Below are 16,698 nucleotides of genomic sequence, written 5' to 3' on the forward strand. Positions count from 1 at the left end.
GCCATGCCATATTGCTTTGCCAGTGAAACTGCTGCCTTTGTGTGTCCTTTTCTAAGGAGCTACTCACCTGTGTTAGGGCATGGTACATTCTGCCTTTAAAACAAACTGAGAATTTCAGAACATCCAGCTCTGCCTGTCCTTAGTTGAATTGAAAAGAGTGATATGTGCTTCAGCTAGGCATGAAAATTAATAATACTGCATATAATTTGTGCACTACATGAGTTTTATTATGGACAAACAAATATAACGAAGTAAGATAATATATAGAATACATATTTTATGACCATTTCAGTGTCAATAGGGTATCTCTTCTTAAAAAATGTCAGTCAGGGTGGTGCTTTTGCCTTTGAGTGTAATATACATAGGTCTTTCATTGCTGATGAGTTTAACCTGTAGTGTATGTGTGTGTGAGTATCTGTCCATGTGTATGTACCTCTACAGTTGCTTAGATGACTTCTACTCTATTCTGGAGATGTGCTATGAATGCTGTTTTGCAAAAGGCATGTTTGGTGTTATGCTTTTTTTTTTTTTTTTTTTTTTTTTTTTTTTTTTTTTTTTTTTGGCAGTGCATGGGAAGAGTTTAATATGAAACTTCACACAAACTTCAGTCATGAATAACTGGTCATAACTTTTCTAGCTTCAATGCTGAAAATCTCATGTGCTGAAGATAAAAGTTACAGATCAATTATTTGCTGCACAGAAGTTGTAACGCTGAGTTCAAACCATAATGTATACGTGAATGAAAACCATAATTGAAGATGAACCTCAGTTTTATTCCTATCAACTTAATTTGTGTATCTACCCAAGTTAACTAGGCACTGTATCCATGATTCAACAAACTACTAGAACATGTACATTAATGTTAAACATATGAACCCAGTGACTAAAGTTGGGCATGTACTATTCATCTGAATTAGGGTGATATTACCCAATCTATGTGACATATTAGCCTAGTGATTTCACTGATGCAGCTTTTTTTTCTACAGATCTTTTTTAGGCCAGGAAATGTTTAGATCTAGTTGAGGTGTTCAAGAAATGCTCAGATGTTGTACTAAAAGACATGGATTATAGGGAAATATTGGTGGTAGGTGGATGGTTGGACTAGATCTTGGAGGTCTTTTCCAACCTTGCTGATTCTATGATTCTTTAATGCTGCCGTTTGTTAATTCATGGCTGAGAAGATCACTTAAACCCTTTATGGTTTTGTCTTCTAAGAATGAAGTAATGGGAAAAGTAAAATAAAGAAAAGCGTCTTAGTGGAAAGTCAGAGTTGCAAAATTACTGGCATAAATTGGAAGATATTCTTGAAAATTTGCAGCTGAATGATGGCATCTAAGTTAGAGCATATCTGCAGATTTACAATGGAAATCCGCTTTTGCAGGAACAGTAGTTATGTTTTTGAATACCCACCAGAGCTGGAAGGGCCAGGGACATTTCTGTGGTTTTGCTTTTCCCTCTCAATTTTCTTGTGTGTACATTCTTTAAAATGTGAACTGGCATCTCTTTCCTTTTTTGTCTACATCTACATAATGCTGCCCTGCTGTGTTTGCTTTGCAACACTATTTTAATTAACAGACCAAAGAGGTGACAGGAAAAGAGGAGATAGCCTGTTCATCATAGTGACCACAGTCTGTAAGGGAGTCTTTTCAGTGCTGGCTGCATTCTTTCACTTGCTTAGCATTCACTTCATTTCATGGCTGGTTTAGCTAATGTGAAGGTAGCTGACCTTATTGCAGTCTTCAGCTTTTGAAGAGGCAGGTTCTCTTTGTGTTGAAGTTGTGAGCCTTTGCTTAGCTTTGTTCTTTCTCCTTAACTGGCCCTGTAACACTTGTACTTTGTTGCTTGTAGCCAGTGACGTCACAGAGTTATGAGCTCCTAGCAGACCTCTCTTTTATTTGGTGAAATTTACTACATCTTTTTTTTTTTTTTTTAATGCAGACATTTATGAGGGATTACTTACTAACTCTGGATTGATATCAGTCATAGCTATGGGTCTGTAAAAATACTCTTTGTTTACATTAACTGCTTATAAATGAACAGGAGGTCATGCAGTATGAGCCAACTGACCAAGGTTATTCCTCATGTACCTGTGTTGCTCAGTGGCAGGAGATCCCACTTATCCAAGTTCATGCAGAAATGCCCTACCCATCTTCAGGTAGCAGCAGCCCAAGCCCAGATATTGGAAACATGTTCGCCGATGTACATTCAAAGAGAACCTCTTTCAGGAGGGGTAGGTCCTCAGAGCCTCATCATTAATAGTACAATTCACCTTCCTGCTTTAAGTCCCAGGAGACAAGTGGTTACAAATGGGAAGTCCAGGCCCACAGTTTTTGCTGACAAAACAACAGGAATTTGGAAACATATTTTCCCTATGCACAGGTAATAACATTTCTTCTGCAGTACTATATGTATCTAGATTATACTGATTTTAATTGATGAAATCCTGTCTCTTCTTTAGCATTCTTTTACTGCAACAGAAGAGATATTGAAGCAGAATGTTCCACTATTTTTCACTAAGGTAATTCATCACTTGATTATGGCTAGGAACATTGTAATTGACAGCAGTTGCTCATACACCCTAAGCTGTCCTATGTTTCCTTATAAACAGCATAGTCTTTGCTTTTCTAATGTAACTCAACAGATCCAAATAGTCACTTTGTGCTCTATAGAGACAGAATTTTGTGAGTACTGTCAGAAATATTCTGTCTTGGATACATGAACACAGCTTTCCTTCCATGACTAACAACTGCTTACTCATGATAGCAGCAGTGTAGTCATAGTTCTTTCGTGTACTTAGACAAGGCAAGCTGTAAAGCATTTTGGAGCATGTCTTAACCACACATTTGCAGTTTGTCTTTTGGAACCACTGTGTATGCTATAGAAAATAATGAAACATATCTCTCACAAGATTTGTAGCCTGGTCCTCAGTGGGTAAGTGCTTTTACATCAGAGAATTACATGTCTATCTGGAATTACTTTCCTGTCTGCTCCTGGGTCAGTAAAGATTAAAGAGAACTTTAAGGTTTCAGAAATTATTGATTCTGGCTTTGCTGGAAATTGCTACTTTTGAGGAATTAGAATATCTTACTTTGAGAACTTAATGTAATTAGACATTAGGATTTCATGGATGGAAAATAATTAAATATTTTGAAACACCAAAAGAAGTTTTGATTTTCATTTGAGTGCAAATGCAGAAAAGGAGACAGATTTCTTCTTTTATTCCAAGTGGATTGCTTAAAAAAAAGCTCATATTTTCCTTCTTCACTTTGTTTGCATTAAAATTCATTAAGTCCATCCACTTCAGCACGGCATACAAACTTGAAACCATTAGTATTTTAGAATGGCTTGAAAGTTAACTGCCCGCTTGAGTGTTCTGCTGAGTCGGACCAATCGTAATGTGTATATATACATTCCTTGGAGGACCTCTGACTGGTGCTTGCTGTGGTGGTGGTGGTGGTGGGTATTCCTCTATTCCTCACAGCATTTGGCTTCAAGCTTCTGCTGTTGGCAGTGAGAGGAAGTGGATTCTTTACTCTATGAGCTTTAGAGGAACTTCTCTCAGTCTGCAGATAGAGCCTAATTCTAGCTCAGTTCAAGGTGATTTTTTAAACTTATCACAGCATGGATCTCTGTCTTGTATTTCTAAAATAGCCTAATGTAACAGTTACTCCACCAGCTGTATACTTTGCAGAGATCATCACATGGCAAAGAGTGTATCACCTAGTTTACTGTCTTTGGTATTTGGGAATTTCGGTCTACTATGTGTAACGACGGTGTTCCTGACAGTTGTCATTTCCACCCTTCTTCCTTGGCCCACTCTCCTGTCACACATTTAATTCAGTCTGCTGTTTTGTGGGATATTGAATAGAGAGATTCCAGCAGAAGGCCTGGCACTGGGGAAGTTTGTAATTAACACTGCTACGTAAACACTGTTTGCTTGTAATAAATATGTGACTGAAAAGACAAGAGGTAGTGACAATTGTAATGCAAGAGAGGCACACTGGAAAAGAGATAAGGAGACAAAGAGAATGACTGATGATATACTTGTCTTCCAAAAGCATATTCTGTATTTTTCTTCTGTAGTCAGACGACACAGGAGATCTGCATAGACCTTAAATGTACCCTGTTCCCCTTCATCAAATGGATGTTAAAATATTACACTTGTAAATGAGAGAATATGTTGTGATTTTATTTTTGAGAATTTGTAGAATAGCAGAAATTCTATAAAATGTAAATAGTTACCATGGAAGAAGATACTATGAGCTTCAGATACCGTGGACTTAAGATTCTATGTTTCTATTGATTGGGATTAATCATAATTATTAACAATACTGTTTACAATGTTGAAGAAGTATATCCACTATGGAAGAAAAAAGATTCATCCACGTAGCCACATCCAGTTAATTTTTAAGTCTTTGATCCCTGATATGCTGTTTCAACCTTGTAAATTAGTCCATCAATCTTGTAAAACTGTTTCTCTAACAAGTGCCTGTGCAGTTCTTTCATATTTTGTCACTTTCTAGTGGCTGTTACATAGAGGGAATGTCTTCCAATAGGCATTTTATTTAAACAAAAAATAAAGCTTTTTCTGAAGAAGTCAGTGATTTTCCTCTTACAATTGTCTCAAGATGATTTAAAGAAGCTTGCACAATTCAGAAGTGTGAGGGTTTTTTTAATTATTTTTTCTCTCTTTTTTTTTTAAACAAATGGGATAGTAAAAGCAGCAAGATACATAACAGACTGACTTAGTGGTTTTAGAAAATTCTAAGCTTCCCTATTCTCTTTCAGTAATGGATAAACAGCACCACAACAGAGAAGAAGGAAAGAACAGAATATTTTAGAGCAGTCCAACCGTGTGCCTTGTTTTCTGTGGATATTTATTTATATATTTATTTGTTTATTGGGACAGGAGATGGTATTGTATGCACTAAGAGGACAATAATAATCTACAGTAAACACAACATGCCCTCAGCAAGAGGCTGAGAATTTTTTATTTGCATGAGAACTATCTTTTATAGTGATTGAAAGCTTTGACAGACAATGATTTTTAGAAAGGGCGCCACCTCAAATCACATTAGGAGAAAATGTTACACTTTTTTGCATGATGAGAACCTAAAGCATACTGTACATTTTTATTATATGAAGAAAAAAAGCAAGTCTTAATAGACACTGGTGTATGTTCCCAAAGGGGATATTTTGACACAGAAATTTGGTGCAAAATTCAGGCATAACATTAAACATAATTGACCCTGGAAATCTACAGTCTCTAATTTCATTTGATATGTGTATTCACTTTTTGTGAATATTCAGTTTCACACTTATTAGATTTGCTCAGACTTTCAAAGCAAATCTTTATTGACAGAAGCTGCTTGGTGACAGAGTTGGTAAAGACATCAGGGAAAAATAAGCAGAAAGAGGTGAGAACAGCAGAGGAAGATAGAAGTCCAGTAGGTGATAACACTGGTCTTCAGCTTCTCTTTTTCAGTGCAGAAGATCTTTTGATAAATGTCTTGTACTGAAAAATAATGTAATTTAAGAAATCCAGCTTTCTACAGAATGTTCTATTACTATGGTAAATTTTAAAAGAAGTTCTAATCTTAGAATGGTTCAAATTACAACTGTAGCGATACCCAGGCCACATTATGTATTTGAAGATGTACTGCTTAGCTTATCTTCTCTAAATAAGCTTTACTGCTTTTCTTATTCACTCATTTGTACAGACAATATTTTTTTGAATGTGAGCTGGATGATGTTCAGACACATCCTGAGGACTATTGTGACTAACATGGTAATAAACATCCCTAATATTTCAGAAGACATCATGTGTTTTCCAGATGGCCAACATGTTCAACACCTGTATCCCTCTCTTACTATATGAATGCAAACATATTTTCCTGAAGTCCATCAAGAGGTATTAAAAATAAACATAATTCTGGTAGTTTAGGTAGTGGAGGACACCTGGGCTGTTTCCCTCATCATTGTCTAGTTGGGGACAGTGGAGGGTAGGGTCCTGCTGGGGGAGTTGGGGACTTGGTCTGAATCACTGCGATCATATTTATGTATTTATGGAAGTTCATTTGAAGCTTAAAGCAGATTTTCCTGTAATGTTAGATAATATATTATAGTCTTCAAGCAGCTCAAATTTGTCCAATGGAAAGTTTCTGCAGTGATTGCTATTGAGGTGCTGTTTGTGGAGGTGGTGTAGCTGCTGCACTTCCAGCCATTGTGCTTGTAACACAGCAGAGATGCACCAGATGGACACAGGAAGGGGGAAGGCTTTTGGTCTTCTTTACTTATCTGTTTGTGGTTTGAGCTAGTATATTTTGCAAGACTTTCTAGAAATTGTGAGCAGCTCTTAGTCAAGAGAGCTGTAGCCATCTTCTTGCTTACCCTGTTGTCTCTAGCAGCAGATGATACAGCATATGAAGGGAGTCCAAGACTTGGAAACTAAGCTCACCTTTTGTTCCATTCTGGTTGCTCTATTAAAACTGCTCAACATGTGAGTACGTGTTTGAGGCTGTATTATAACTAGGAAGATTTTTTGAGGGGAGTAGGGGGATGGAGAGGGAGGGTCTTTTTATCTTTTTTCATAGGCAATGGAAGGAACAGCACCTCTAATGCTGGTAGGCTGTGTGAGAACTGTTAAACCTGATTAGAAAGGATCATTTGTCTCCATTGTCTAAGAGAGCCTTGTTTCACTTCTGGACAATAACTACCCAGGTCTGTGAAGTCTGTTATGTGCAGAAGTGTTAATCAGTAAGCAGCTTGAGTCTCATTTTAAATCTTTTTTACACACTTATTTTGCTCTGTAGTACTGTTGTTTTTATGTGTCACTTGGCACAGCCTGAAAACAAGTTGTTCATCAGCATTCTGTGCAGTTCCTTACAAAGAAAGCTTGATTCAGGTCTTATTTTCTTTTTAACTTGTATTTAAAAAATCAATTTTCAGCAGTTTTTAAGCCTACTTATTGACAATGTTTAGGTACAGCAAAGTGATTAAGTGATAATGATCTTAATTATATCCAATTTGACAGATTTTCCGGCCTGCATACACTTCAGTGGACTTGACATGTTTGAAAAGGAGCATACAACCCATCAAGGCAAAGAAGTCATTAATTACAGCTCTGACAACTGTTGATAACATTCGTTCTTGATCAAACAGAGAAGGGTCTTGATGGATTTCTCTGTCCTGTTCAAGACTTTCCAATGGGGTAGATGAGAACATGGGACTCTCTGAGCTTAATTCTAGAATTAGTTCTAAGCATTGGATGAAGAGATTGTAATCTAGGCCTTGTATATGCTATAAAAGGCGTGACAAAACCCAAACAAAAGGTCTATTTAATGTAAAAATTGGTGGATGCCTGTTGCAAGACATTCCTTTGGAGTGGTTGTTTCAGCTTAATTTATTTTATTTTTCCATCTAACGTTTCAGTCATGTGTCAACTCCTGAAAATAAATGATGTTCAGAAAACTCTTGAAAATTAAGAATAGAAGGCAGTAATTTACAGTGAACTGACTGTGTACTTTTAGAGTTTTTATTATAAGTGTTCAAAACTTTGTTCTGATGACAAAATATTCAACAAAATGTAAATAACTAGTGATACCAACATGTATATTGGGGCTGTTATAAAGGCCCAAGGCAACTTACAAAAATTCCCTGGAGAGTATTAGGCTTGACACCAGAAAGATCTGATATACCCAGAAATGGTAAAATCCCTCAAGAGTATTAGGCATTTTGCCAACACTTAACAAATCTGCATTAAGAGGTCACTTTATACTCAGCTTTTAATTTTTATTCTGTGCTTTGTGTGCTTGGACATTATGTTTTAAAATTGATACAAGCTATCTAAAATACAGCAATATATTGAAAGAGTACACTCAAATGTAGCTCATATATTATAATTTCCATAGACAAAATATTACTCTTGCAGATTGGGGAAAGCCAGCACAAGGTGATGAGCTGTATTTATCAACAACTTTATGACATCTGTTTTCACCATGACATCTTACTCTTGTCAATAGCATCCGAAGAGTTTTGCCACATGCAGCAAGGAAAGCACGGGCAAGCTTTATGTATGATTTAATATATGATTTTTCAGTTTTTTCTTACAACCAGGAGATGGCACTAAAAATGTCTGTATAGAGAGTTACATATTTCAGCCATGTTTTATAGGGAAAATTTAGAATCAAAATCCAGTTGAAATACAAACATCCCAGAAGTTTTGTAACTGAAAATTCTTGAAAGATGCATTAAGCCCACCTCTCCCCCAGCATAAAGTAAGGTCTGAATATTTTTGTGGGATTATGAGTATTGTTATGCCTCTGTTTTTAATCAGCAGCAAATATTTTGTAAATTGCTTTACATTTACACAGTGAGATTTGCATTTGAGGCGTCAAATACAAAATTCATTTCAGGGCTGCATGTGTAACTACAGAGAAAGAAAACAGGATATTTGTGTCTTTATGTGGAAAAGCAGGGGTTCAAATGGTAGTTCAGTGTATAGTTAGCCATAGATGTGTGCAAATACTGACTTTTTCAGAGGGATTTGGTGGTTTTTATTCCATATTTCCATAATATTCTCTTGAACAAGAAGCTTCTTTAGCAGTGATATAATGTGATCTTCACCATGGTAATGTGTTCCTTCATTTGGTTCCTATTGCTGCAGGCCTCTTTGATGCCAGTGAACAGGAAGCGTATATATACAGACTACTTGCTTTGTTTTAGCTATTTTTTCCTACCCCCTTGCTCCCAGAATACAATTAGAAGATGATATTCTGATCTATTCTGTACATGATAAACATGGATTCTCACGCAGATGTAAAAATTGTAATGATGTAATTTTTCTATGAGTATCTGTGAGATGGCATACTTATGAATGAGGTTTCTACAACTGACTTTGGTAACAATTTCTGCCTTGAGGTTCAGTGGAGGTTGGGAAACTAGAATGATTTTTTTTAAGGTGTATGCTTAAATTTTTTTATAAGTTTGAACTTAGCTTGCACAGTAGACTAGATTGAGATGTATCTGATCTGTTTCTACCTGGATTATAAATGGCATTAGCATGTTATTTCTGTGTCTGCATTTCTCTGCCACCTACACTTCCAAGGCAAATTTCATTTCAGGCCACTGAGATATTTACAAGCATTGTATTTAACCTTGTACTTGAATTAATGGAGCATGGCCTGCATTGTAAATTGTAAGAGAGTTGATCATCTTTTCACAGAATCACAAAATCATTAAGGTTAGACTACTAAATCATATTGTCCAACTATTGATTCATCACCACTATACTACTAAACAATACCTCTCAGAGCTACATCTACCCTCTTCTTGAAAACTGCCAGGGATAGTTACTCCACCAGAGAGTCATAGAATCATAGAATAGCTCAGGTTGGAAAAGACCTTAAAGATCATCAAATCCAACCACAGCCTAACCATACTACCAGCTCTAACAACCCTCCACTAAATCATGTCCCTGAGCATCACATCCAAACGGTTTTCAAACACAGCAATGGATGGTGACTCAACCACCTCCCTGGGGAGCTTTTTCCAGTACTTAACAACCCTTTCTGTAAAGACGTTTTTCCTGATATCCAACCTAAACTCACCTTAATGCAAGTTGAGGCCATTTGCCCTCATCCTATCACCTGTCACCAGTGAGAAGAGACCAACCTGCTCTCACTGTAAGCAACTTTCAGATATTGAAAGAGGGCAATAAGGTCTCCCCTCAGCCCCAGTTCCTTCAGTCTCTGCTTGTAGAGCATATTCTCTAAGCCCTTCACAAGCCTAGTTGCCCTTCTTCGGACCTGCTCCAGCACCTCACTGTCCTCTTTATACTGAGGTGCCCAAAGCCGAACACCATACTCAAGGTGAGGCCTCAGCAGTGCCAAGCACAGGGGCAGGATTACTTCCCTAGTCCTGCTCACCACACCATTCCTGATACAAGCCAGGATGCCACTAGCTTTCTTGAGCACGCTGCTGGCCCATATTCAGCCGACTGTTCATCAGTACATCAAGGTCCCTTTCCATCAGGCAGCTTTCTAGCCACTCCTCCCCAAGTCTGTAGGATTGCCTGGGGTTGTTGTGACCAAAATGCAATACCCATCTCTCTAGGTAGCCCATTCCTATACCACCCTTTCTGAGATTAATTTTTTTGTAATATGTAACCTGAACTTGCCTGGTGCAAATTAAGGCCATTGCCTCTCATCAGTAGTTACTTGAGAGAAGCCAATGCCCACCTTGCTACAATCTTCTTTCAGATAGATCGTTCTTTCATGTAGTTGTAATGAGCTGTAAGGTCTGACATGAGTGTCCTCTTCTCCAAGACTAAACAATTCCAGTTCACTCAGCCGTTCGTCATGAGCCTCGTGTTTCCCAGGGGTCAGTACTGAGGCTAGCCATATTTTATATCTTTATTGATTATCTAAATGAATCTGAATGTAACCTAGGAATCTGGACAGGCTGGATAGATGAGCTAAGGTCAGTAGGATGAAGTTTAATAAGACAAAGTGCCAAGTCCTGCACTTTGGCCTCAACAACTCCAGGAAACGCTACAGCCTTGGAGCAAATAGGATTGTTTACACTTAAGAAGAGGAGGCTCAAGAGAGACCTTGTCTGAAAGGATTGTGGTGAGGTGGGTATTGGCCTCTGTAACTAGCAATAGGGCTAGAGGGAGTGGCCTCAAGTTGCACCAGGGGAGATTCAGGTTGGATTTTAGGAAAAAATTTATTCTCTGAAAGAGTGGTCAGGTGCTGAAACAGGCTGTCCAAGGAGCTGGTAGAGTCACTGTCACTGGAGGTGTGCAGGGTGGACAGTTGGACTGGATGATCTTGGAGGTCTTTTCCAACTTTCATGACTGTATGATTCTGCGATTCAGTGAAAACTTCGCATTCACATCAGAATGCCAGAATTTTATTCTGGTCTCTTCTGCTGAACCTTCTTGGTCTTTGGTATGCCATTTCAGCTCCATGCCCTGCCCCCCCTTATCCCCGTTCTCACTCTCCCCCCTTGTCTTTCTTCTCTGTTTGGATTCATGGTGGAGGGTGTGGTTGCTCAGTGACAGACAGGATCCAGCTGAGACATGCATTCAAACAGTATTCTCCATTTGCAGCCGTAAGCAGTTGAAATAGAACTTGCTCTTGTAATAAAAATCTCAGTTTGATGGTGTTGTTTATGGTCAGTTCTTCAGATGTAGTACAGTTGATAAAGTTTTCTTTATTTTATTTTTATTTTTTTAATGTTTCAAGCTGCTTTCCTCAGACAGTGGAATAAAGGCGATTATGTTGGCCCATAATGTCAGAGGCAAACATGGGTGCTATGGCAGTAGAGATTGAACCTTCCCACCAACGTTTGGTTACATTTTACTGCCTTGTGACAGATGGCAGCAGAGGGGTAGTGTGACAGAACGACATCTGACTTGGAAATGCATATGAAGCAAAGGTGTGTAATTGATTCCTCCATGTCGAAAAAAAAATTGCACCCAGTGGCATTCATCAGTTCATGGAGTCCAATAGTGAATGTGAGCACAGGGAAGTGTTGGGGGGTGAAACACTGCATCACCTCTGCTGGTGCAGATGTGATGCTAATGGTGGTGATTGTGTGGAAAAACATGTTTTGTAGCTGAGTACTTTCTCTATGAAATAATCTTTGTATCTATTTTAATTTCCCTGGAAATGAATAGGAGGTGTTACTTTCAGAGTGACCTATATTAATAAGCTAAAAAAGAACATGATACATTTTTGCTATTGCTCTATTTTGATTTAAAAAAAAAAAAAAAAAAAAAAAAAAGCCTTTATTACAAGATGATGAAAAGGAGAAATTTTTGTAGAAAGCACCTTGTTTTGTGGTGAATATTTTTTCCATTCAATCACTATCATAAATTTTATTGTTTATTCAAGTAGAAGCAGCAATGAACAGTTAAGGCATTAGTTAGTGCTTTGTTAATTTCACTAATCATCACACAGAGGGTACGCAGATGTTGGAATGGACCTCAAGAGATTGAGTCTAGCACCCCTTCTAAAGCAGGTACCCCACAAGAGGGCACGCAGGCAGGCATCCAGACAGATCTTGAGTATCTCCATGGAAGGAGACTGAATATCTCCATAGAAGAAGACTTCACAGCCTTTCTGGGCAACCTCTTCTGGTGCTCTATCCCCCTTACCATAAGGAAGTTCTTCCACTTCTTAGTAACAAAATTTCCTATGTTCAATTTTTAGGCCATTCTTCCTTGTCCTATTGCTGTGCACCACCAAGAAGAGCCAGATCTCATCCATTTTCCTCTCACCTCCCATTAGATATTTGAAAACATTAATTAGAGCCCTCCTCAGTCTTCTTTTCCCCAGGCTGAACAACCCTCTAAGCTCTGCCAGTCAGCCAGTTCTCAATCCACTTCACTATCTATTTATCTATCCCACACTTTCTAAGTTTCATAACAAGGATGTTGTGGGAGATGGTATCAAATGCTTCTCTGAAGTAGACAATATTCACTGCTCCCCCTCATCTACACAGCTCGTGATGACATCGTAGAAGGCTACCAGGTTGGTCAAGCATGATTTCCCCTTGGTGAATCCATGTTGGCTATTCCTGATAAAATTTTTTCTCTTCCAATTGCTTGGAGAGAGTACCCAGAACAAGTTGTTCCATCACCTTTCCAGGAACGGAGGTGAGACTGGCTTGTAGTTTTCTGGATCCTACTTCTTGCTCTCTTTGATGACTAGATTGACATTGGCTATCTTCCAGTCTTTAGGCACCTCTCCTGTTCACCAAAACCTTTCAAAGATAGTAGAGAGTGGTTCACCAATCACCTCTGCCAGTTCTCTCAGCGCTTATGTGTATATTCCATTGGGGCCCATGGATTTGTGTGAATTGATTTTAGCTAGACACTCTCTTACCAGATCTTTGACCAATGGGAAATCTTTCTTTCCTCAGACTCTCTCTTACCTCCAGGATCTGTCATTCCTGAGGGCTAGTGTTAGCATTAAAGAATAAAGAAAAGAAGGAATTCAGAATCTCCACCTTCTCAGCATGCCCTGTTACCAAGGCACATGTCATTTAGTAGGGGACCCATATTTTCCCTAGTCATCTACTGTTGACATACTTAAAAAAGCCTTTTTTGTTATCCTTTACCTCCTTTGCCGAAGAGGGCCTTAGCCTTCCTCACTGCATTCATGCAGACCTTGGCAATATTCCTGTATTCTTCCCAGGCAGACAGGCCCATTTTCCACATTTTGTGGACCTCCTTTCCTTTTAGTTTATCCATGAGTTTCTTGCTCATCCACACAGGGCTCTAATCTGGTCTAATTTACTGACTATTTTTCTGTTGTGGATGTGCATCATTCAGATTTAAAGGAACGAATGACAGCACTGCAGTAAGTTCCTTCCAAAGGCATATTTTACGTAGTGTACATTGTTGCAGTTGATTATCCTACTTGCAGTATAACAAGGCTGTACATCATGAATGTCCAACCTTTTGACTTGTCCAGTCTGCATCAAGTGAAAAGGAATTGTGTCAGGTTGCATATAAAATATATAATAGTGTTAATGTGTATAAGTAACAAAACTGATCTGATTTTAAAATATATTCTTAGTAGAATATAAGAAAAGATCAAAAGCAAACAAACAAAAAAAAGTGTGATATTTCAACTTGTATTTGTGAAACTTATGTATCAATCTGGTTCAATAGAAGGGATTGCATTTCTTAGTGAGTTTTCAAGGTGTTCTTATAGATTTTTGATGAAATTTTACTCTTCTCGTGCTTCATCCTTGAAAGTACTTGTTCATGAATGTATGTAGTGCCAAAAAAAAACCAAAAACGCCATGACACAAATAAGGCGTGATTGTGAAGCGAAGGATATTTTTCTCTGTGAGATAGGTTTTATAAAAGTCTAGTAAAGAGACATGATATGATTGCAATTCTTCACATTTCATTTGAAAATTTGCAGTTTATGTATTTATGCTGACTAAAAATGGAGTTGCAAATATAGCAAAAAAAAGATTTTTTCTTACAATCTTGAAACTGGAAAGAGAAGCTGCGTATCTTTGGTGTTCACAGGACTGTGTTTAGACAGTGTATCAGGATGCATAAAATTATTTGTCATAACTTGAGCCTGCTATAATTTAAGTTTGATTTTGAACACTGTTATGGTCTGAAACATAGCATACATAAGTTGATTTTCATCTTGAAGACACTTGTTTCACTCTTAAATGACTGGTCAAATCCACCAAAAGTGCTTTTCATCTTTATGTTCTGACACAATTTTTACTTTTGATTCTATAAATTACTTGATTTCATTCATAAAATCTTTTTAGCATTTTACCCCAACTTAGCCACCTTACTTCAGAAAAGCAAGTTATGTCCTTATAATCAACATCTATACTTTTAAGGAACTCCTGGAATTCGTAATGGTTCTGTTAATTTTACTTTATGAAATTTACAGCTTTGGTGACAATTTGCATGACATTATCAGTGTTTAAAGCTTTTGCACATAAATTTCATGATGCGCAATGCAGTGATGTTTAATCAAATGTGAGCTGCCTGAAACAATAGCATTATCTTCCATTAATTTTATAAGTCATTCTTTCTTACTAACCCTTGCCACAATGCCATCAATAGCTGTACCAGATATGTTGACAGAAGTTAAAGAAAATCACTTTATTGTAGTTTTTACTGCTTCGTACAAATCAAGAGATTTAGTTATGTCTTTTAATGGCACCGAAAAGCCATTTCTTCAGTGATGCTATATTTGTTAGCAGTATCTCCAGTAAAAGTGACTAGTTGAGCCACATCTGTAGCATCAGTACTTTCATCTATCACCACAGCACAAAATTCAAAATTAGCAGCTTTCCTCTCCAAACTTCTTTTGACAGTTTTTCCCATTTCTTCAGTTCGTCTGGCTATAGTCTGGTGAATCAAACTGGTTTTCAAAAAATTCATTATTTTTTTCTTAATCAGAACAAATAATATCTCCGACACTTCCCATGCATTGCTTAATAATGTAACAATGCATTGTGTTTTTGCAATCAAATTTACTACTCATATTTGTAAATGAGTTCTTTTGAGTTTAAAAAAAATTTTTTGAGGTGACAGACTTTTTCTGGTTTCGCTATTTTGACTTTAAAAAACATTTCATGAAATTCTTCCAATTGGGCAGCATGTTTTGCCATATGATGTCTTTTCAACCTTTGAAAACTGATGCCATTTCCTTACAAATTAAGCATAGAGCCATATTGTTTAACACAAAAGAAAGTACTCATGTGTTCATCTTTCATTGAACACCCTTCCTTCAAAATCCTCCAAGATTTTTGTTTTTTTTTTGAGTTCTGTTCTCTTGTGAGACAGCATAAGTAAGTTGAAATAGTATTATCAGCAATCATTGCGCTTTACTCAGCATAATTGCACATAATGTATAGTACTTGCAGGTTTTAATGCGACTGAGGATGTGTGGCAGGTGCAAGGGGTGGAGTTAACAATGCATCTGCACCCTCTCTATGTCCTGTTTTCAGCTGAAACAATCTTTTTAGCCCACCAATGTTATGTTGTTGCTGAGAGACAAGTGCATGCTTGGAGTGGGCTGGGCCACTCAGTAGTGTGGAGCAACCATCATGGTGGCACAAGGCAAAGGGCAGCCACAGGATGAGCTGTGCTGGGCTGCAGGTTGGACATGCCTGCTGTACGTTTTTATACATGACATTTCTAGAGGCTGACCTTCAGGAGAAATTAGACCAATTAATCAGTTACTGAAAGCTTCTGAAATAATGAAAGTTGCTTGCTTCTTTGATTGGTCACTTGAACTTGCCACAGGGTTCATTGATGTAGTCCTGTTTTTTTGAGCATTTTGTCATCCTCTGTCCAGAAGTATCCCTAAACCATTGCAAAGAAATTTTCTGAAATGAGCTAGGTCTCAGATTAAAATGTTGCTCTGCAAATGTACTGCTGTTTGCATGCAAATGACATTCAAGCTGCATGTGTACCAGCACGATTGCTCAAAATTTCACATGTTGGCAAAACTTGAGCAATGGCATGTGTGTATTTTTATAATATAGTGTAGTTTTCCAACACAAATACACTGCTTATATATAGAAGCCATTTTTGTTTTTTGGTTTTAGAATCATAGAATCCTTAGAGTTGGAACTAGATGGTCTTCGAGATCCTTTCCAACCCAAGCTATTCTATAATTTTATGATTCTGTGGATTTAGATCATTAAAGAGATACCAAACCTTACTCCAGGCAGATGAAACTGTTTTAGGATCTCCAATACACAGTAGTGGGATAGTGCTATTTCTAGAGTGTAGTTGCAATAGTGCAATGTAACCGGTATTGTTTCATCTGAAGAAAAGTCTTTTCTGCTTTTAGGAAAAAAATAAAAAAATAAAAAAATAAAAAGGATGATTGCTGTATTGTATTTGGGAACAGTCCTATACAGAATCTAGTTGAGCAGATATGCAATACTAAAACTTCCTCCCTGAAATATTTAACAGTAGATAAAAACCAGCAGTGTGACAAAAGAACACTGACAAGCTTGCAAATTGTAAATGGCAGGCTTTAAATTCACTTTTCTTCCCAAATGTTCTTCAGCACTTTTTAACTAGTTCAAGATAATAGTAACAAAGTAACTGATTGAATTTGACAGAATTTTCCGAGTCTGTTGTACCTTTGTGGTATATAGCTCTTCTGAATAGTCCCAACAAGGTTTCAGAAC

General features: G+C 37.5%; 1 protein-coding gene across 1 annotated transcript in view; it reads left to right on the forward strand.

Moving 5' to 3' along the window:
- Nucleotides 1–2,221: 2,221 nt before the first annotated feature.
- Nucleotides 2,222–16,698, forward strand: part of GLIS3 (GLIS family zinc finger 3) — a gene marked incomplete at its 3' end in the record, with an annotated part of 149,267 nt that continues 134,790 nt past the window's right edge. Inside the window, exon 1 of the mRNA XM_079548837.1 lies at nucleotides 2,222–2,379. Within this exon, the coding sequence (XP_079404963.1) occupies nucleotides 2,307–2,379 (73 nt within the window). The 5' untranslated portion in view covers nucleotides 2,222–2,306. The remainder of the gene's footprint in view (nucleotides 2,380–16,698) is intronic.

Source organism: Tetrao urogallus, assembly GCF_951394365.1.
Source record: "Tetrao urogallus genome assembly, chromosome: Z".
NCBI lineage: Eukaryota > Metazoa > Chordata > Aves > Galliformes > Phasianidae > Tetrao > Tetrao urogallus.